The sequence below is a fragment of the Emydura macquarii genome, unplaced genomic scaffold, assembly GCF_026122565.2.
Source record: "Emydura macquarii macquarii isolate MOO-44397 ecotype Brisbane River unplaced genomic scaffold, CSIRO-AGI_Emac_v2 contig_1253, whole genome shotgun sequence".
NCBI lineage: Eukaryota > Metazoa > Chordata > Testudines > Chelidae > Emydura > Emydura macquarii.
The window spans coordinates 98,224,927-98,246,898 of NW_027131390.1; the positions used below are offsets into that span (position 1 = coordinate 98,224,927).

Genomic DNA, 21,972 nt, shown 5'->3' on the forward strand with positions numbered 1-21,972 from the left:
CAGACTGGTCAATTTGCAAGCCCAATTTCATTAACAGCGCACACACGTCTAAAAATTTGGGCCATAATACCTGAATTAAAGCTTGATAGGGAAGAAATTTAGAGACAAGGCTCTCACACTGCTTCTGCCTAGATATCGAAGCACATTTTTAAAACCTGACAATTGTCTGTAGCCTCCAACCTGTAGCAATAAAGGGGACATGAGGTGTGTAACAGAGACAGCCTTAACTATGGATTTCTTGACATCATTTGGTTCAGAACCACACATACAAAGAAAACACACACGTCATACAAAAAATGGTAAACCAATGTTAACTGTTATTAATAAAACGTGAGTCAGACAGAGATTTTCCCTGTAAATGGTGGATCAAGAGCTTTCTAAACACTAATCACTGATCCAAGAGACTGAACCTACTGCAAACAAAAGAACAATTACTCCAGACATCTTGAGCATCAAGTTTCAATCTCAAGGGAATTTTTATAGCCAGTTTATAAAACCTTGGAAAGAGGGATATTCAATGTGAATGTCCAATGACCCTTAAATAGAGAAGAATTAGCAGGTGCTATTGTCATGCACCATAAGCCTATAATGTGATTACCCTCCTTCCACTGGTTAGCCTTCAGGAGTACATTCTTATTTGATATACGTACCCTGTCCATAAAGTTCGATAAATCTCTTCTGATACTGTGTTAACTCCGCTCTGCTGGGTACTTCATCAATCTTGCGTTGTAAAATAGCTATTTCTCTATTTCTTCGGGCCTGAGTGGAAGGAAGGGAGGGGAAAAAAAGCCAGGCTCTCATTTTAAGTGGATAAAAAATAGCAACATTTAGAAATAACCTGCTAAATAAGCTAAGCAAAAAGTACCTGCACAAAGGAAGAGTCAATATGTTTGTTAAGTTTAGTTAAATCTCACGATTTACTTCACAACACTAATTACAAGGTACTTGCTTACAGTTATAAATGTTGAAGAAAATTTACAGAAATATGTTTAAGTGCTTTGCTAAGAAAGCGTAAAAAATTCTGCCCTAGTAAGTTTGCCAAAAGAACAAAACAAAACAAAACCACTTTGTACTCACCAGTAATAGTCTGATCTTCTGAAACTTATCTTTCTCAGTTTTGTATTGCTGGTCTATAATCTTATCAGGTTCCTAAAATTTGAGAAACCAAAGATAATTTCTGATTAATAGGCAAATCAATAGAACTTAAGCATTTTCTTAAGAAGGGGAGGCTTTTGGTCAGCAATTATAAAAATACGTAGGTTGATTCTTTATTTTGTTCACTTTTTTTAAGGCTTTCTAAAATATTGTCAACATTTTTCTATTATTTTAATGAGAAGGGTCAACGAAGCTCTATAAAAACAAAATTTAAATTTCGAATGTCACTTACACTACATAAATAATTGCATATTTTGCTAGCTTTTAGGCCTTTGCTATTTACCAGCTCAATTTTTAGTTTGTTAAGCAGGCTTTCACCGGAGAGTAACACCTCCAAAGAGACAATCGCAAAGTACAGTAACAGGCAGTTAAAAAACATAAAAGTCATGAGTCAGATTATGTTCTCAGGGAAATCTGGAGTAACTCCATTGACATCAATAGGCTTGTGATCAAGGACTTCAATGAGACTACTCATCTGTGTTAAATTAAGCACATGCATAAGTCTATACAAGATGGGGGTCCCAACTTAACAACATCCTCCTTTGAGTCTCCATTGTGTTGTCCTTAGGTTTCATCTTTCAGCTTCATAGGCCAGGGACTATCTAGAGGGCTTGTTTGGTGCCAAGCACACAAGTAAGCACTTAGCCAATCACCATCACGATAATAGAGATCACACCACCACCACTAATAACCATAACAATAATAGCTACATCAACCATAATCATGTTCAAGTGAAATTCACGCTCTGGGAGATGTCCTGTACAAGGTCCTCCATGCCACATTAGCCCTATATATCCTTGTATAAGATGAGCCCCTTTATTCTTCCTCCCCCTCATCTCCCTCTGCCCTAATGCTCACACGGCACCAGTAGCTGCAAACCACACTCAAGCGTTTGTTCAAGCTTTGCATGGGGACAGGCAGGTGGAAGTTTTGTTCTTAAACTGTTTTCAGATCCTAAAATGACTAGTTAAAATGAATTTCAGTTCTGTTAATTTTTAATATCTTCTGCAATACTGAGGTACAGCACACATCAGACATTTATGATTGTTCTGTTCTCATCTCTTTAAACCATTTTCATTAACTTCATTGAATAAGTGATGTTACAGAGAGATATTTGTTCTGCATTTCCCTGCTTTTGTGGATTTCCAAATCATATCTTTCATGTGAAACTTTAACCTAGAAGTCTGAAGATTCAATTCCTCTTCATGCATGCTGTGTTCAGGCAGTGGAGGATAAAGTTATGGGAGCTGCTACCCACTTGATTCTGGAAGAAGGGAGTGTGTCAAGGCAGCTCTAGTCACCTCAAAGTATATAAAAACTAAATAATCTGAGCCTCCATTTTTCTCTACTATAACTCATCCGCCCTCCCATTAGCACAGATGCACAGTAGCAAAGTTTAACTGTGATTGCTACTTGTTACACTAATAAGTTTCACTGCAACCTGGTCCTTCCCTACCTGTTGCATACACTGGTTTCTTGTTTTTAACATAGATTTGCTCCTTGTGGTGGACTTGTCTTTTTTCATTACATGTGTACAGCATCTAGTACAATGAAAGCCTGATCCTTGATTGGGGACAATAGATAGCTCAATAAAAAATAAATAATGAATACATAATTCCTTTGAGAGGTGATGCCAATGCTTTTATTGTTTGCTAGCTAGCTATTATTGAGGCTATTCCTGAACCCCAGTAACCTGCATGATAGTCAATCTGTTATGCATGGTTAGCGGCTGTATGTCTCAAATAGGTGGTGGATTTTTTAATACAACAGGTGTAAAAAGGAAGAAAATTATCCAATGAATACTTTTAAATACTAATTAAAAATAAACATTTTGACATTTGCTGTTTACCTTTTCTTCCCCATTTTCCATTGCTTCAGCTTTCAAACTCTCAATATTTTGCTGTAGGCGTGCCATCTCTTCCTTTAAAAGCAACAGAAACATTATGTTTAAAAATGTCAGAGTTACCTTCTCAAAGAGAAAAAAGAAAAGAAAGCCCAAATAACTTCTGCATTAGACAGTACTCCATGATGCACATGTTTGGTAAGATTAAATGGCATTCTGTGCTAAGAGAAGAAGGAGGCCAATGTTCTTTATTATGTAAAACGGCATGTCTTGTTTTTCAAATTGTTTTTCAAATTACTTGTGGAATATATACTATGGATGCATCTTAAGCAACTAACACAGGAAAAAGCAGGACTGGAGAAGTGTAGGTATGTTAAAATACCAGCACTCTGACATTGGTCTGCAATATGTAGACACCATAACAACTGCACCCAAGACATGTTAAAAATGGCAAAATTATTTCTGTTATTACCCTCTGTTTTCTCAACTTTTCAAATTATTCATCTTTGGAGCTAAAATGTTCCATGGTTAAATCTATGCCTCGGGGTGACATTTCTTTTCCATTATGTTTAAACAAAATCTCCTCAGCTGTTGTTCAACTAGGAACTAGAAAAGAAAAGCAATTCTCTCTCTCAGCTTTATCATCATATTTCCAGGGTGTGCATCACCATAGCAGCAAACTAAGCAGCAAGCACATTAATTAGGCATTGAAATTGAAACATACTCTGAAAGGGTTAAGGTTTGATCTCGGGCTTATCTCTTTTGGTAGGTTGCTCCAAAGCCAGTTGCCCCGGATCAAGAAGTAGGTAACAAGGCACTGTTAACTGCACAATCCAAGAGGAGACCAAGTTGTCTCAGTGAATGAGATAGATGGGTATCTAATGTAGCTAGCCCAACCTTGAATAGGCTTTTCAATGGTGCTCTCTGTTCATGGAGTAAGAAGACACGTAACTGTGCATCAATATACTGAGGACATTATTACCTACATTTAGAAATGATCCTGCCAACAGGCCTTTCCTGTACTATGCAAGTTGAATTCCATGTGACATAAGACAGAACCTTGAGGGATGCCACAATTTAGATATGCTTTTGCAAGGACACAAAATCAACCACCACCACCTATTCATTCATATCTAAGGACCAATGGCGAGCACTTCTGGCTAACCCAAAGCTTGACTTGCAGGGTTGTCCAGCCTAGTTTCAGAGATATATGTTAGATGGCAGATCTAGGTGATTCTCCACAATTCTGCCACGGACCGGATCTGACATTATCAGTAAATGCCAACAAACAGATTACAGGGCAGGTGGCAGCGCCAATTTTTGATCAATCTTCATGTATCAAGATAGAGAGACAGAGAGAGACACTTACCTTACAATGTGCTCTGAACTCTTGCTCTTGGCTTTTGAGATTTTCATTCATAGTCACCAGTGCTCGTAGCTTCTGCAATATGCTAAATTAAAAGACCCAACAAACTACATCAATTCTTTCAGTTTCTCAATTTAAAGACAAGAAAAACTAAGTTATTAGAACAAGGTTAGTTTTCAACTAATTTTCCTGCAACTGAGCTAAACTAACTAAACAAGTATCACTATGGTGCCATGGTGAAAAATAAAAATTTGGTACTGCACAGATTGTAATGCTTTCATGATGCTTCCCTCCAATCCTCTATTACTTATAAAAAGTTCTAGGAGTGCCTCCCATTGGCTATATAGTGTAATTTTTTCAAGACTGGGGCTTTAAATGGGGGGGAAATGGATAGGGAGGCTTTGTCCTCTTGTCAAATGAGTCCTGGGGCCCTCTGATTGCAGTTCATACCTAAACTTCTCCAATAAAGGAATAGTTTCATTTTTAATCACAGATTGTGGTCATGTTGGGAAAATTTTAAAGGCTCATATAGGCGTTCCTAACTTCTACTGACTGTCAACTGGAGCTGGGGTCTTAACTTCCATTTATAGCTTTGAAAAATCCCCCCCTCCCTCCCAATGGCACTCTAAATGGTGACTGAACTCAGCTTTTTTATCAGACTTCTAGAATTTCATGTTGTTCCAGAGAAAGGGAGCAACATGCCATTTATTTATTACAAGGTAAAGAGTATTAAAGATCAAATAAACCAGCCAGCCACATTTACCACAAATCAAGCAACTGGAAGTTTAACAGTCAATTCATTCTGCTGCTCATTCATGAATAGTACTCCTCACCAGCCGTCAACGGGAGATACACAAACTACATCATGTAGCTTGTATAATCTCCCGTCAACTTACTTATGTTGTCATACTGCGGCGTCTCCACTGCAATGCATTGAAGGGAGATGCCCTCCGGTTGATGCAGCCTTACTCTTTTCGGGGGTGGGGGTGGATTTAATCCATGGACCGGAGAGCACTTCCAGAATCGATTGTGTGGGTTTCCACAGCCCGCTCAATCGATCCCGCTGCATTGATCTGTGCAGCCCTGACAGTGAAGACATACCCTAAGATGAGCTGAGATCTAAAACCGGCTATTGTCAATTAACTATGCTAGCATTTTGCAAGACAAAAATATAGAATTTAAGTCCATTGTAGTGATAAATTGGATGCTTTTTTTTCGTATAATTAACTAACACTGTTTTCAGTTTAGTGGACAGCAGTCTCCCTGCAACCATATGTTAATTATATATTTAGGCTGAATAAGAAATAAGCACTGAATGCTACATTGCCAAAGCCAGCAGTTTCCAATGATCATAAGTCACATAAAGGAAGAGAACATACCTAGAATCTGCTTGGGATTCGACCATTTCTAAGGCTGCCAGCTCCTTGTCCAATTTATCACTGTAACTCTTAACCTAAGGATTGTAATTAATAAAACATGTCAATACATTTGCACATATAGAATGATTCATGTTTCTCTGCCTTCCAATACAATGGAGCCAAGGAGATAAGCTTACTCCAAATTAAAGCTTTAGAAAAGTCCCTAGGATCTTTAACTCTATTTCGTAGCCATCATCATCAAGTAAGAATTCTTTCCAAGATAGCAGAGTTTCCTTATCACGTATGAGTCCTGCCAACATGATCAATTTAGTGACCATTGCACTTACCCTCTACCTCCCAAATCAATATGTAGAATCCCTGTTCCACAGCAAGATGATTCAATGAATTCTATATCTCACAAGACTGTACCAAAAAAAGAGTTAAAAAAAGAACTAGATAAGTTCATGAAGGATAGGTCTATCAATGGCTATTGGCCGGGATGGGCAGGGATGCAAAACCATGCTGTGAAGGGTTCCTAGCCTCTGTTTGCCAGAGGCTGGGAATAGGCAACAGGGAATGGATCACTTGATTACTACCTGTTCTGTTTATTCCCTCTGAAACACATGGCCACTGTAGGAAAACAGGATACTGGGCTAGATGACCCATCGGTCTGACCCAGTATGGCCATTCTTATGTTCTTAAAAGCTCCTCTCTTTTTTTATTCAGGAACCTGTCTACAGAGAAGCAGAACTGTCATTTTTCATTTTTTCAGAGCTGTATGATTCAGCCATAAAAACCTTGCCTTGGAACGGAATGTGAAAGTTCAACAGATCGTGTTGTTTAAAAAAAAATCTTATTTAAAATTAAAATCAGTTTGGGATTGTAGAAAAGGAATATGCTAATTGACTTATGCAAGACTTCTGTTCTCTTTCTTCTTCAAATGAACTTTTGTAGCCAGCCATCTAAGCATAAAACTGTGATTCAAACTATATACCTACACAGGGGAGCCAGAATCTGCCTTACACACCTGTATGGGCTGCCTGCACCTCAAGTGCAGGCACACAGGAATAAGGCGAGCTATTTATGTGCTTACTCTAACCCTGCAGGGCATGGACAGGGAGAAGCAGAGGAATGTGGGAAGTCTTTGCTATACCTCCCCTTCTTACTGGTCCAAGTTGAACCAGTGTGAGGGAGTTGTACTCTGCTGCTAGTAGAGGCCAACAGTAAATTACTAGCCCCAGGTAGCAAAGAGAAAGGACAGGGATGTATGACCATTGGTACAAACTATAATGATCAGCTTAAAGCTCAGAAGGGAGCCAAGGCTTTAGCTCAGCTTAGTTGAGCACATGCTGAAGTACAACAGATTGATCTGGACTAGAGTATTAGAAGAGTGGACTAATTAACAACAGTGTAAACTTCCCACCTTTTAAATCTAACCTAGAGAAGATCTCATCAGTGAGGTCTCTCTGAGTCACATCATCTCGCAAGACTACTTCTGAGTGGTGCAGTTTATGTGCTACCCCTTGCGCATGTGCAGAGTTGTGCTTCAAGACAATAATATAGTCGTAAATGTGCTACATTCTTATACAATGTGACAGAGACCAAGGGACTGGATGTTGAATATTAAAGATTTTCTCCTGTTAATATGAATTTTACATATATGGTTTACAGATTCCCCCATAACACGTAATTTTACAACGTAGTTTTACTTTTCATGGGAACAGAAACCGAAGAGGAAAAAGTTACATTTACATTACCTTTAACTTACATGTTTGAGCAACACAGATGGGCTTACAGACTATAAACATGGATCACTTTGTCCCTGTTAAGGTACTGAAAGACCCAAGACCAAGGAAACCTATTAAGATGGAGAATCCATCCCTAGTTCATCATGGCACTGTCAGGGTTTCATGCACACATGATAAAGTTTCAACAAAGAACAGCTTGAGTAGAGAACAACCTTAAAGGTGAACCACAAAGCTTTTGTTAAAGTAAACAACTCATAAGATTCCAAGATGCAATCTCATGGACAGACCATGGAGTTATTTCCTGCTGCAGCAAGCATCCAGACTTTCTTTTGAGAATACAACTGCTCAGATTCAGATGGGAAGGGCTGCACCGATGGCGCCGAATCTATGTCTGAAAGGGCCAAATGCCTCTCTGAGTGAGTTCTGGCCATTTCCACTCACTGAGGTTCTAGAGCAGCCTGGGCTGCTACCTGGGAGTTAGACCCATAGGTATCAAGGTTTGTTAAAATCTATCAGAGAGGTGTTGAATCTGTTGGCGGTGGGGATCTTTATTGTCACTCTAAGGGAGGGTGAGTATTCCAGCACCCTCAAAACCTGAGATTCAGCACTACCAGAATAATACTAATATCAAAGAACCAGCATGCCACCAATGATTGTAGCAAGAGCTGAATACTATGAAGTCTTGAAAATCAAACTTGAACACGCAAGCTGCAAAACAACAGGACAAGTGGCAAAAAAGAAGGAACACAAACTGACATACCGGATCACACAAGTGGCATACTTTGTTCAATAACCTGGTTCCAGCAGTGGCCTATATTCCAACCCCTCAGCTAAAACTCTTCTACTGAAAAGAACTCCATTAGCTTTGATAATTCAGTCATGAGAGACACGCATCATGACAGACAGAGACCTTCAATTAGTTTACTACAATGACCCAAAACGACAAAATAAAACTAACATTTTTATACGTAAAAACACTTTAAATTCAGAATGATCTTAGAATTTAGAAAGAGTCAGGAAAGACATTTTAAAAATGTTTACAGTTAACATCTAATCAGATTTTTACTGTGTTTCCATGGCATCAGACTATTTCTTTCTTTGCTCCCTACATTTAATATGGGGTTACAATTACATTTCTGCTAATTTCCTTGGTAACCTGAGGTTGATATGTGTGGATTTATATACAAAATGAATAGGCTCTATATATTATAGCAAATTTATATCAGATTATGAAACTAACACTACAGATCCTAATGCCAACTGCTAAATATAACAAGGTTACTTACCAGTAACTGATGTTTTTTGAGATGTGTTGCTCATGTCCATTCCACTATAGGTGTGTGTATGCCTCCGTGCAGTTACCCGGAACTTTTTTCCTCTTAGCATACCCCATAGGGCCAGCTCCAGCGCCCCCTGGAGCCCCGTGCACATGCCACAGTATATGAGGCACTGCTGGCCCTACGCCCCCTCAGTCCCTTCTTTCTGGCAACTCCGGCAGCGGGGACGGGGGGTGGATTGTGGAATGGACATGAGCAACACATCTCGAAGAACATCAGTTACTGGTAAGTAACCTTGTTTTCTTCCTCGAATGCTTGCTCATGTCCATTCCACTAGAGGTGACTAACAAGCAATACCTTTGGAGGTGGGTTGGAGTTACCAGTGAGCTGCCTCAGCACTGCTCTGCCGAATCCCACGTCCTCTCTTGCCTGCTGGACAATGGCGTAGTGGGAAGTGAAGGTGTGCACTGACGACCAGGTGGCAGCTTTGCAGATGTCCTGCAGGGGCACTCTCTCCAGGAAGGCTGTAGATGAGGCTTGAGCTCTGGCTGAGTGCGCTGTAATGGTTCCCGAAAGCGGCACCTTTGTCTGCCCGTAGCAGAACTTGATGCATGATGTAATCCAAGAGGAGATGCGCTGGGTGGAAACAGGTGAGCCTTTCATCCGGTCGGCCACAGATGAAGAGCTGCGTCGATTTCCGGAATGGCTTTGTATACCCGATGTAGAAGGCCAGGGCTCATCTCACATCCAGCGAGTGCCATCTCCTCTCCTCCTCCGAATCATGCGGTTTGGGAAAAAACACGGGGAGAAAAATATCTTCATTACAATGAAATTGGGACGCCACCTTTGGTAGGAAGGCCAGATGCGGCCTCAACTGTACCTTCTCCTTATAGAATATTGTATAAGGGGGCTCCGAGGTCAAGGCCCTAATCTTGGAGACCCTTCTGGCTGAGGTAATGGCCACCAGGAAGGTTACCGTCCACGAAAGCATGAGCAGAGGGCATGAAGCCATGGGTTTGAAGAGGGGCCCCGTGAGTCTTGAGAGGTCCAGGTTGAGATCCCAGAGAGGCACTGGGTCACGGACTTGCAGATAAAGCCTCCCCACCCCCTTGAGAAATCTGACTAAGATGGGATGGGAGAACAGCGATCTCCCCTTTAGCGGCTGATGGAAGGCCAAAATGGCCACCAGGTGAACCTTCAATGAGGCCAGCGCCAAACCCTGGAGCTTTAGCTGGAGCAGGGTCCTCCGACAGCGACCAGGATCTGTGCTACCTAGGTACAAGCGAACTCCTCGGTGCCGGGGATCTGGAACGGGAGCTGTCCAAGGGCTGCCTCCTGGCATGTGCTGCCTCTGGTGCAGGAGATCGACGTCGACACTGAGAGAGGGACTTCACATCCTGTGTCGCAGCAGGTCAGCTCGACACCACCGACCTGGAGCGACTACTGGGTGAGCGGCTCTGCTCTACCCTTGGGGACTGTCTGGCGGGAGATCTTCCTCCCCGTACCAGGGATCTCCACTGCCATTCAGGGGGACCCAACATGCGTTTCGCCCGTGACACCGGTCCCTTCTCCCTTGACGGGCGGGGAGAAGGTGGCGTAGGCAAGGCCAACAAGGCTCTTGCCGCCTGAAAAGCCTCCGGTGTCGATGGCGTTGGCAGGGGCACTCTCCCACTCCCAGGAGTCAGGAGAGGCTCCCAGACTGGAGATGCAGGCACCAGAGAAGACTCGACGGGCCGGGTCCGGTGCATCTCCGTACTCGACCCTGCCCGTACCGATGGCGCAGGGGAGTGTCTGCGCTCTGCTTCTTCCTCTTCGGTGCTGGCGATGCTGCACGGTGCCGAGTTGAGGGCGGTGCCAGCAGTGCACTCTGTACCGAGGTCACACTCGGTGCCGAGGTGGAGCGGGCCGGCTCGGATGCTGGGCAAAGTGCTGCCTCCATCAATAGGGCTTTCAACCGGATTTCTCGGTCCTTTTGAGTCCTCAGTTTAAAAGCCCTGCAGATCTCACACTTCTCTTTCCTGTGGGCCTCCCCCAAGCACTTAAGGCAGCGGTCGTGGGGGTCACTGAGCGGGAAGGCCTTCCCGCAGGAGGCACACGGCTTGAATCCCAGCGATCGGGGCATGGCCCGGCCGCTCTAAGTCCCCGCAGGGACTTGCCTTATCTCTAATTACTCTTAACACCGCTTAACAACTACTTAACTAACTAAAACTAACTTAGAATATCAAACAAGTCCAAACAAGGGGAATAGTACTTGCTGAGAGCAAGGCTAGTTCCAGCAACCGTCACAGGTGGAAAGAAGGAACTGAGGGGACGTAGGGCTGGCAGCGCCTCATATACCACAGCATGTGCGTGGAGTTCCAGGGGGCGCTGGAGCCAGCCCTATGTGGCCTGCTAAGGGGAAAAAAGTTCCGGGTAACCGTGCACAGAGGCGTGCACACACCTACAGTGAAATGGACATGAACAAGCATTCGAAGAAGAATGACTATTTCTAAAATTGCACTGCATGTCAGTCTTAAAATTCTGAAAGAACATGCTGTACTTTGCTGCCTTTGTTCTTCTGACTTAATAGCCTTAAAAAATAAGATTTTCTGACAGTAATTCTCTTCCTTCCCTTATTTTGAATGTAACTTTCACAAAAGATGTCAAATTGGATATGTCTACCCTGCACACTAAACCTGGGCTCTACTTCAAGTTTGAGCCTAAGCCGCCGTTATGTCCACACACAAAACAATCTGAGTAAGCACTCAGGACCCAGGTCAAAGGATCCTGCTAGTGGGGTCGGTCAGAGCCAGAGTCCCACTAAGACTCAAGTTCAAGCTCTGTCATTTTGCAGGATGGATGCAGCTCAAGATGCAGGCCCAAATCAGGAGGTCAGTGTAGCACAACATGGCTGAGACATCCAGGTCCAGTAACTGTAAACCCAGCTTTATAATGCACTGTGCTCAAGCACAGGCTTGGATTCACAGGGTCCCACAAATGCGGGTTTAATGTGCAGTGCGGACATACCCACTGACTGTCGTGGAGGGAGGAGTCCCCTACCGAAGAGATGATGAGTACTTACGTGCGCGTTAACGGACACAATATTTCATATCCAGAAGACAATTCCATTTTGCGGCAGCTTTCAAAATTTGTTTTTGTTCCACATGGGAATGAAACTGAAATCTTTTGAATGTTTTCATGAAATGGAATTGTTTCAGAACTTAGGTTTTCGAGAGATGAAAGCCTCAGTGACAAGAGAGCCCCTGCACTAACAAATCTGTCCCAATGACAACTTTATCACAAGCTTCTGGCCTCAACCAAAGAGCATATTTTGCAAAATCAAAGTTAACTGAAAACGTTCTGACCAGCTCTAGTATTTAGATTAATCAGTATTGGACTAAGTGCCTAACTGAGCCAGCATGGTACTGTACTAGCAGTTCTACCAAGTCTAAGTATTCCCACCCCTTCTTCCACAGCAGCAAAAATGCAAGTTTCCCTCTCCACCAACATGCCTCAATGCTGCTGTGGAAGGATCATTTCTATGGGTAACCAACCATTAATTCCTCTACCCATTTAATTCTTAGCCTTACTGCTGAGTTAGTCACTTGGGATGGGGACATGGATATCCATCTATTTGGAATGCACGTCAAACTAGATATCAAGCAGCTATCAGATGAAAACAATATTTGGTCTTGACCAAACTGGGCTAAATTCAAAACGATGACCAAGAAGTGAAAGATTCTGTATATTCTATTACTAACCCAGAGAGGCAGCCAGCCCGACAAAATTCAATTTTTTAAAACATGTTTATTTTTGATGGAACTGAAAGGAGATTACAATCTCACCTAGGCTTGTGACCATCCATTGTGTTCTACTACTTTATCTCCCCAAAACAATGCAGAGAACCAACAGACTGGCATCAGCAAAATATCTACACCTAGTTTCAACAAAATGAGCTGAGTTAGTTTCATGACCCACAACTCCAGTAGTTTCTGTACACCAATATATGCCTATTTCCTGCTCCCACTTCACACTCCACCAGAAGTGCTCTCCTCAGTGTCCTAAATACGATCAGAAAGAAATCCCCTTTATGCTATCAGATATCTCTGGTTTGGTTTTCAAAACATTACTCAGTGGGAGCAGAGTTAGGCAATGCTGAAAACTTCAAAATCCAACTCTTCATGTATATTTTGTCTATGCAGCAATAAAAAAAGTAGGGATCTAGCTGGTTAACAGCAGTTTCAAAGAAATACAACTTATTTCTGTCTAATATTACATGTTAACTGCATAAAACAAAGGATGAGAAAAGCAGTGTCACAGCTGTGATATTACTACTACTATCACATATGCACACATTTTAAGTTCACTCTTTTCATCCTTTCATACGCATGATATGTCCCCTGAAGAAAGAAGCAGTGGAAATGTTTTTTTTTTTTTTTTACAGAAGGAAAAGAAAGATTACCTCAGTTAATGTCTTCTTTGCTTCACTACAGCTTGCTTGCAGGTCAGCACATTTAGCCTGCAACTGTTATCAAAGAAAAAGAAGAGTTTGAGTCCACATTCATATTAATTACACCTGTAATGGAGAATGGCAATATTTGAGCTATTGAGTTATTTTTTACATTGAGGTTCACAATGGCTGTCTTTTACACAATAGGAAAGCTGTCAGAATCATAGTCTTCCCTGTCAGATTCTTCGTCTGCATTCTGTTAAATGAATTTTGGCAGAAAAATTCCAATAAACATGTCAGACATTTACTGATGAATTCTCCAGATGCATTCGCCTTAAAAAAAAAGACAGTTGTCAATGGACTGGTGACTTGGGGGATGGAATCTTTGTGCTGTATGGAACTCCAAAAAGATTTTAACAATAATCTAGACCCTTACCTTAATTTTCATAGCTAGATTGGAACACAGGTCATGTTAACAAGTTTTGTCCACTCTTCCAGACAATTTGGTAAACTTGGAAGACATTGTGTTGTATGTTATTGTTCTGATCATTGTCACTGATTTCTTCAAGTAACAGTCAGGAGGAAAAAAGATTTAGCAGCAGCAGCAGGGCACTTTCTTAATATGCATCAACCTATTATGTCATTATTAACAGTAACCCTATGACAAAAATCTAAGATGACAGCAGCAAGGAAAACTCCACTGGCTATTTCACCTTGTCACTCAGAATTTACAAGCTCCTCTGATAACATATGAAACAACAGAGATATACAGTGCTTTACAGTTAAATAAAAAGAAGGTCCTTGCCCAAAAGACTTGGGCCTAGTTTTTTAGAGGAATTTAGGTGCTTAATTCCCATTGATTTCAATGAGTTAGGTGCTCAAATATCTTTGAAAATCTGTCCCATACAATCTAAGTTTACACATAACACTACAAATAGTGTCAGCAGAAATGGGATTGGGGTGAGAAGACGGGAGGACAAATGATGTGAAAAAAAAGATCACATAGTCGCCTTAGTTAGTTATTGATGAATCTAAAGAATTCTGCTTTTTTCTTTTTCTAGAGTTTGATTTGCTGTTCATAAACTAAAATTGTGGCTCTGAACTCTCCATTCACTCAACTCCTAATTTTTGCAAGACTTCACATAGAATTTATAACATTTGCAGAAACTTTCATGGAGTTCCTGAGGATTCAGAATTGGAGTTCTAAAAATTAGAATTTAACCTTTAACCCTGGTGTGCCAGTTCTCACTACAGGATTAACATATAAGACAAATTTACAAATTTTTTTAAAACCAAGCAGTTTTTGAACTATGAACAAAGCTCACTGCAGCATTGGGACCTAAGACTTCAACCCAAAACCTGCCTCTCAAAAACATTGCAACCAATTAACTTTAAAACTTCTTCCCACTCAAACCTCCCAAGGATAATCAAAAATCTCCTTTGGCCACAGGTAATAAGAAATTTAAGAAAAGAGCTTTATTGTAAAGTTAAAAGAGGAGCTATAAATTGGGTTTTTAAGGAAACTATCTTACAAACGAGAGTCAACAGCATGGCTCCAGAATATGCAAAAGTGTAACACTAGGGATATGAAGTTTTGCAAAGTGGCATTATTGGTTTCATAAGTACATTTTCATATTTTTTAAAATTGTTTTTTCTCTTCCCTGTTGCTGTGTGAAAGACCCACACAAACAACAAGGGGAACTGATAAAGGGAATGTCTCAGAATAGAAACTAAGGGGAGAAAAGTCAATACATTTAATATACACCAGCTGAAAGGGTTATTTTTGTACTACTGGTCCAATGCTCACGCTGGTGTTTAGAGCTGTGGAAGAAATGGACCATCTGTTCCACTAGGATTCTTCTGAATATCGTGCTCATGCTTACTGGCACAGGAGCAGGTGACAGACACACGTTTATCACTTAAATGTTTAATTAACATAAAAAATATTGTTTTTAAAGGGCAGGAGGAGAAAGAGGAGGAGGAAGAGGAGGGAGGAGAAAAATACAGAGCCAGACTATCTCCTGCTTTCCAGCCCATGTACCATCGGAGCAGCAAAGTTGCCAAATCTTCCCAGCTGAGAATTCCTTTGGCACCGGGTGTGCTCAGCTGGCACAGAGCCGGCATCTGTGGCAGCTTCTTCCCTGCTCAGCTAGGCCCAGTAGAGAGGACAGAGAAGTAGCAGGACTAGAGCACAGTGTGCTTCAGCTGCCATATAGCAGGGGCCGGTGTCAGCAGAAGTAGGTTAGAGAAATCCCAAGACCTCTTCAAGTTATGCTAGAGCACATGCCCACCCTCTCCCCCCAGCATTCCAAAAATATCAATTTGAGATTATCCTCCAAAACACCTCTCCTAATCCACAGGCCAGGGACAAGGAGTCTGGTGTTATGGACTCTCTGCCTCTGAAACTGCAGCACTCCTTGTCTCACTCTTCATTTTGCATGCATGAGTGTAAGTGGAAGCACATGTCCCACAAGCGGATATATTTACAACACACTGTGGTACAATCAAATAGCCTTAGCACATAACTGGCAGCAAGGATCTACTGGACCACTGAGTTCTAATGCTGGTGGACACTTACTCCCTCCATGCCTGAGAGCAAGAAACACCCCCTCTGCCTCATTTCCCTCTGCCTCACCCTAAGACAACAAAATGAGGTCAACACATATTTACTTGCTTCATGAGGTGTTATGATGATTAGTTGTTTGTAAGGCACACTGAAGAATTACACACACACTGTACACAGTGTTGCTAGCTCATGATTTTGGTGTATTTCTTAAAGCCCCATCTGGGACAAAGAGATTGCATGAGAATCTCAATTTTCATTTAAAAAAAAAAAAAAGTTTCTAGTTCAGTGGTTTTCAACATTTTTTCACTTGCGGATCCCTAAAAAAGTTCAAATGGAGGTGTGGACCCCTTTGGAAATCTTACACAGTCTGCAGACCCGCAGGTTGAAAACTGCTGTTCTATGGTAACAACAACCTTTTACGGACCCTTAGATATAGTATGCAAACCACCCGGGGTCTGCGGACCATAGGTTGAAATCTACTGTTCTAGTTCATGATTTTGGAGACAAAACATGAAGTGAGTGTATCCTGATGGCAAAAACCTCAATTATTTTTTAAAAAAAAGATGTTATGATTTTTAAGCCACTCTCTTAATTTTTGGTTTTTACTCTTGAATTCTGAGTATTGGAGGTCAGCACTACTATATTTTTATATTCTTACTACTTACTGATATAACACGCAAATTTTGCTGCACACTTTAAAAGCATTTAATCTGTTTGGTGTTTCCTATTTATCTGTTTGGTTTTTCCTAATTTGAGAGTAAGGTGAAGATAAAGTCAAGGGTCTTTTCCTGTTACAATATGAATTATATGCAAAGACATAGACAAAACCCACACACCACACTTTACACATTAAATGTTAGAATAGCATAAGAATATCCAGGAAGTATGATGAAAATAAATTATAGGGTTTTTATAGTGGAGATACAGTGTTGGTTTTAAATAAACTGGGATATCTATTAAAGTGCTACAGTTTATGACAGATGGGGTAGGCCAGAAGGCAATAAAGATGTGGAACTGCATTAGCTTTGACAGAAAAAGAAATTAATCCAGTTCCGTGTGTTCCATATGGGAGACAATCTAACATTTACTAGCATTTTTAATTAGCTGTCATATTAAAGTTTTCTAAATAAAATAACCCAACTTTCTTTACAAAAATTTATACATTAGCCAAAAAGCTTTAACCTAACTTTTTTTGTTGGGCAAACAAGGGCAGGGGAGAGTAGGAAGCAGGATAAAAATAAATTTAATTTCAGATACATTTAATTAGTACTTCCAATTGTCAATGCATACCTACAAGTATGTATGGGTTTCTTTCCATGACTTAGTTCTTCTAACCTTGTGTTAGGTTAATGTTAGATTCAGATAACTGAGCTATATTCAAAAACCTATACTCCATTGATCACTTTACCATATATTTACCCATAAAAAGTGCTGAATCCCCTACACATAAGTCTTCAAGATGCACACCAAGTAATCATGAGATCTTATTGAACCAGACTGTGGATGATCTTTATGCAGGTACAGAGATATGGGGTGGGAAGAGCAAGACACATGAGAAGCTGAGCATTCACCAAGCATCTCTGAATGACCATCACAACTGTTACTTGAACATACTGGATGTCACCATTTCAACATCACACTCCAACAGCTGAGGTGGAGAAAAAAATTAGGAAGCATTTCTGTTATCAATTTGCAATTTAGATATGAAAGGGCCTTTTGCATTCAGCATCATATTCACAGGGGTATTCTATTCTATTCTTTAACATAATAGTCACATAATTGTTTTAGTAATAAATGTGAAAGCAAGATATTCAAAAATACTTAACTAATGCTCAGCATGACAAGTTATTGGTGCAGAGTCTAGTTTTCAAATATTTTATGAATGGCAAAAGTACTGTGGTCAAATACATTTATCAATGCTTTTTCTTCATTACTCACACAAAGCCTACCTCTTCCAAAAGTTTTGTTTTCTGCAAGATTTGCTTGTTGAGAGATGCCACTTTTCTTCTGTGCTGCTGGGCAGCTCCGAGTCTTTCTGGACGCTCCTCAGAAGAAAGCTCAGATTGCTGAAAATAAATATAAATCAACAAAAAAAAACAAAAACAGATGGTTGAATTGCACATAACTAGCATTTGCTTTACAGAGACATAGGAACACAGGAATAGACACAGTGGATAGGAACTATGGTCCATCAGTATTCTGTCTCTAAGAGTGACCAACACCAACTGCCACACAGGAAAGCGTAAGAACTCCACAGCAGGCAGATATATGATAATTTGCTCCCACTACACTGGCTTCATCTTTGCATGGGGCTTACACTGAGATCAGTAGGCAACTGTATGTATGAATTGTATAACAGATGCACGGGATGGGTCCCTTTTGGGAGTGCGTATATTTTAAGAGTTGGAAGAAAGTGGATTAAGTCTTTTTGAAAGCCCTTCTAAAACACAATACCTGTAGTATTCTACAGTAATGACCTAAAATAATACACCTCAACACAAGAGTTGTTAACACTTGCATTTATACTCTAATGAGATGAACCTTTATCCTATTGAAATAGTTTCCAGCAGTGAACCTATTTTTAATAGCAGTTCAAGGGCGGTGTGGCTGAAATGAATGTTGGTTAAAAAAAAAAAAGATGTAGAAAAAAAATGGGAAAAATTTTCAAACAGCTCTCCCTGGAAAACCACTCTTAGCAATGGGATAGTTTCCCAGGGTAGACTGGCTTTATGCTATTTATGCTATTTTGAAGGGGACATAGTCCCAAAGCCCCAATGTTTGATCCTTAAGTTGAACATCCACAAGCTTTAGGGTGTTCTGATCTGGAATACTGATTCAGGTCTATCCCTATATTGATCCCACATCCTGGATCAGTTAATTTTCTTCTCAAAGCCTCTCCATTCCTGTGACGCTTGAGCCTTAGTCAATTGCTCAGTCAAGCCTGCATTTCCAATGGTCTTCTAGAAAGAGAATGATTAAAGCAACCTAGATCAAATCTCCTACTGACTATGGACTTTAAGGGATGGATTGACAAATATTCTTTACCAGCAATAATATTTATAGTGGGAGAGTATATTTACAGTAGATTAAGAGGAGTTTTTTAAAGGCAAAAAATGGCAGTTGGGCACCTCACTGAGCATTAGGCACCTAATGACCAATTGTGTCTTTGAAAATCTCCCCTGATAATCTATTTGTCATTTTATCATGACAAAAAATTTTAATTGCTTCATCTACCTCAGGCTCCCTTCTCATTCCACTCAACTTCTGACATTTCATCAGCAAAATAACCCACTTTCCACTCATTTAGGTGTTAATTTATGGAGTCTGTCAAAGGAATGAGGACTCTATCATAGGCCATTCCCCATAATAACCTGATATTGGTAGCTACTGAACTTTATATAGGCAAAATATTATTGAGAAAAAACTCAATACTCTTGACATGTGTTTGCTTCCGAGATCTGCCCTTGACAGATTACATAGACAAGTCTTCATTAACAGCTTAATTTTAGACGTAAAGTAGAGATAGACGTTTCCTTTCCCCCTCCTCTCCCTAATGGCCATATTTTTCCATAATTAACACAGAAAAGAAGTTTTGTGTTTTGATATATTTGTCTCTTTTGAAAGAAAAGGTTAATTTCTGGCATCTCATTCCAGCAACTCATATTTAAAGCCATGAATGTTTCTTCTACATGGGAGAATGTTGTGAAAAAACAGTGCAACTCTGCAGCACTAAAAGATCAACACACTTCAATGTGACTTTGTTTTTTCAGTCAGCTGGGCAAACAACATTGCAATGTATTTTAAAATACGCAAATGACTGGTTTAATTTCTATGCAGAACAGAAGACAAATGGCCAGGTAATTCATGACGAAAAAGTTACATCAACAAATGGTCTGAGATTGAACTTTGGAAGAGTATTATGATCCATAAAATGCAGAGTAGTTCAAGCATCCTGATTAAGACCTCAACTCAGTAAAGCATTTAAGCACATTCATAAGCTCCAATGACTTCTTTTGTATCAGTATATTGAATTTAATGAGGTCACTTGACTGAGCTGGGGCCTAAGATCTGAGAACTGCAATAAGAAGTGCAGATGTCACACAGTTAATAAGTAATGAAACAATTTTTAAAATATCACTAGTAAATTTAAATGCAAGCCAGAACCTGCAGAGGAACAAATGAAAAATCCTAGGCATTTTCCCTAGATACCAAAAATATGAACTGTATTTAAAAACCACAGGATTTTCCTGAGGTAAAGAGTAGATCTATATCACTAGGGAAAGAATTATTGTCCTTAAGCAGAAGGAACTTTGTTCAGATTTCTTTAATGTGACAAAACTCCTGCAAAACTAAATATGGAAGGCAAATGTTCTCTCATCCTACTTTGTATGGGATCTGTGGACTTAAGTTGCAAACTCTCATGGACAATAAGGATGGTAATAACTAATTTTCTGGGCACAAGACAAAAATTTGCTATAATTTGTAACCCCATTACCCCCAGAAATTCCAACAGGGACTAAGGTCTCAGGCTTCTAGGCACAGTGCAAGCACAGAGCTCATAGAAAGTAGAGTAAGAGATCATTTGCCTCCCATATTTACTCTTGTAGGAGTTTTGTCTCATTAAAGAAATCTGAACAAAAGTTCTTGCTGCTTAGGAAATTAGGACAATAATTCTCTCCCTAGAGATATAGAACTATATTAAGATAATTAAAAAAAACAAAACAAACAAGCAGAATTTAAACAATGAACAACAAAAACAAAAGATAACTCTGGGGGGAAATGTGTCCAGTCCTACAAATGTAACTGATTTTCCAAGTCATCTTCTTAGATGGTTCACTTCCAGCTTAGGCACAACATAGCCAAAAGACAGCTCCTAACTTTTTCCATATTCACTACACTTAATCCACAGTTGTCATGATAAATACATAAAACAAGCCAGCAATATATAATCTGAAAACTAATAACTCACTGATCATTAATATTACTGGGTGGTGTCTGTACACGATGCAAACACAGAGTTATAAATATGTGCTAAAATTAAATTATTAAAATGTGTTTGGCAAGCAATGTATAAACCCAGTCTGCCTTAGACAAAGGAATGTATATTTGCTTGTCTGACCAGCCTGGTTGTCAGGCAGAGACAATGAAGGTAAATTTACATGAAAGGTAAACAAAGCCATCAACCTAGTGAGTTGGGGAGTTGACCTCTTAACTATAAAGACACGGGTCTGTATCTCTAATGATAAGCTGTTGAATCAACCGATTGAGTATAATATTGCTGTATTATAAATGTGTATCGAGTAAGGTCTTATGAAAGCCCATAAGACACTGGTGATGAATATCTTTGTGAAATGTATGCATTAACTCTATATGAGGAACTATGGATACCCAATGATTATGCTTCAAAGACTTTGACCAAACACAAGGAGAAACAGGTTTTCTCCCCGACAAGAGGGAAGGGAGCTACCAACCTGTCTTCAATGTAAATTAAGCATTATGAAATCCAAACACTAGGAGCCCCATTTACACACAAGTCAGTGAGGGGGAAGAACAAGAAGCTTCCTGCCTCTTGTAACAGACACAATGAACTATGGGGGTCATATAAGGAGGGCAAAAAGACATTTGAGTTATCTATCACTTGGGGGATAAAGGAGCTAGAGCTCTTTTAAAAACAAAAAACAAAAAACCCACAGAATGTTGGATCCTTCAACTAAGGGGACTGAAGTTTTAGGTAAGAAATCTGCTTAGGCAAAAGATTAACTTGCTGAAATTAAGTTCTGGTCTTGGAAGGATATTTATACCTTTGTTTGCTTGTAACGCTTTCTATCTTTATCTTTTATATTTGGTATCACTTAACCCTATGTCCTTTTGTTAAATAATTTTTTTTAAAACACTTTTACCATAAACCATTTCAGGGCTGTGACTGAAATTAGAGTGATTGTTAATCCCACCTACATTAAGGAACTGCAATATATTGTCTCTTTAAAGGAACAACAAACTTAACTTCTGTGAATGTTCCAGGAGATAGCTGGACACTGCAGGAAGACATCACTGGGGAACTCGGGAGTTGGGGTTCACAGTTTATTACCTGCAAGGCACAGTTTGGACTGGCAGATTCCTGAAGAATTTGGTGGCAAAGCAGACAAGCTGGTGTGTCAGGGAGTTGTCACATAGCTTAGCTGTAGCAAAACTGAGGCTGAGAGGGGCAACACATTAACTCCCAGGGACCC

At 40.2% G+C, this 21,972-nt stretch overlaps 1 protein-coding gene across 1 annotated transcript in view; it reads right to left on the reverse strand.

The window, feature by feature from the left end:
• Positions 1–21,972, reverse strand: part of CCDC93 (coiled-coil domain containing 93) — a 103,429-nt gene that overhangs the window by 25,227 nt on the left and 56,230 nt on the right. Inside the window, exons 12-18 of the mRNA XM_067549558.1 lie at positions 17,692–17,808; positions 13,189–13,251; positions 5,744–5,817; positions 4,368–4,449; positions 3,005–3,076; positions 1,078–1,149; positions 651–759 (exon numbers count right to left, since the gene is read on the reverse strand). Of these exons, the coding sequence (XP_067405659.1) occupies positions 651–759; positions 1,078–1,149; positions 3,005–3,076; positions 4,368–4,449; positions 5,744–5,817; positions 13,189–13,251; positions 17,692–17,808 (589 nt within the window). The remainder of the gene's footprint in view (positions 1–650; positions 760–1,077; positions 1,150–3,004; positions 3,077–4,367; positions 4,450–5,743; positions 5,818–13,188; positions 13,252–17,691; positions 17,809–21,972) is intronic.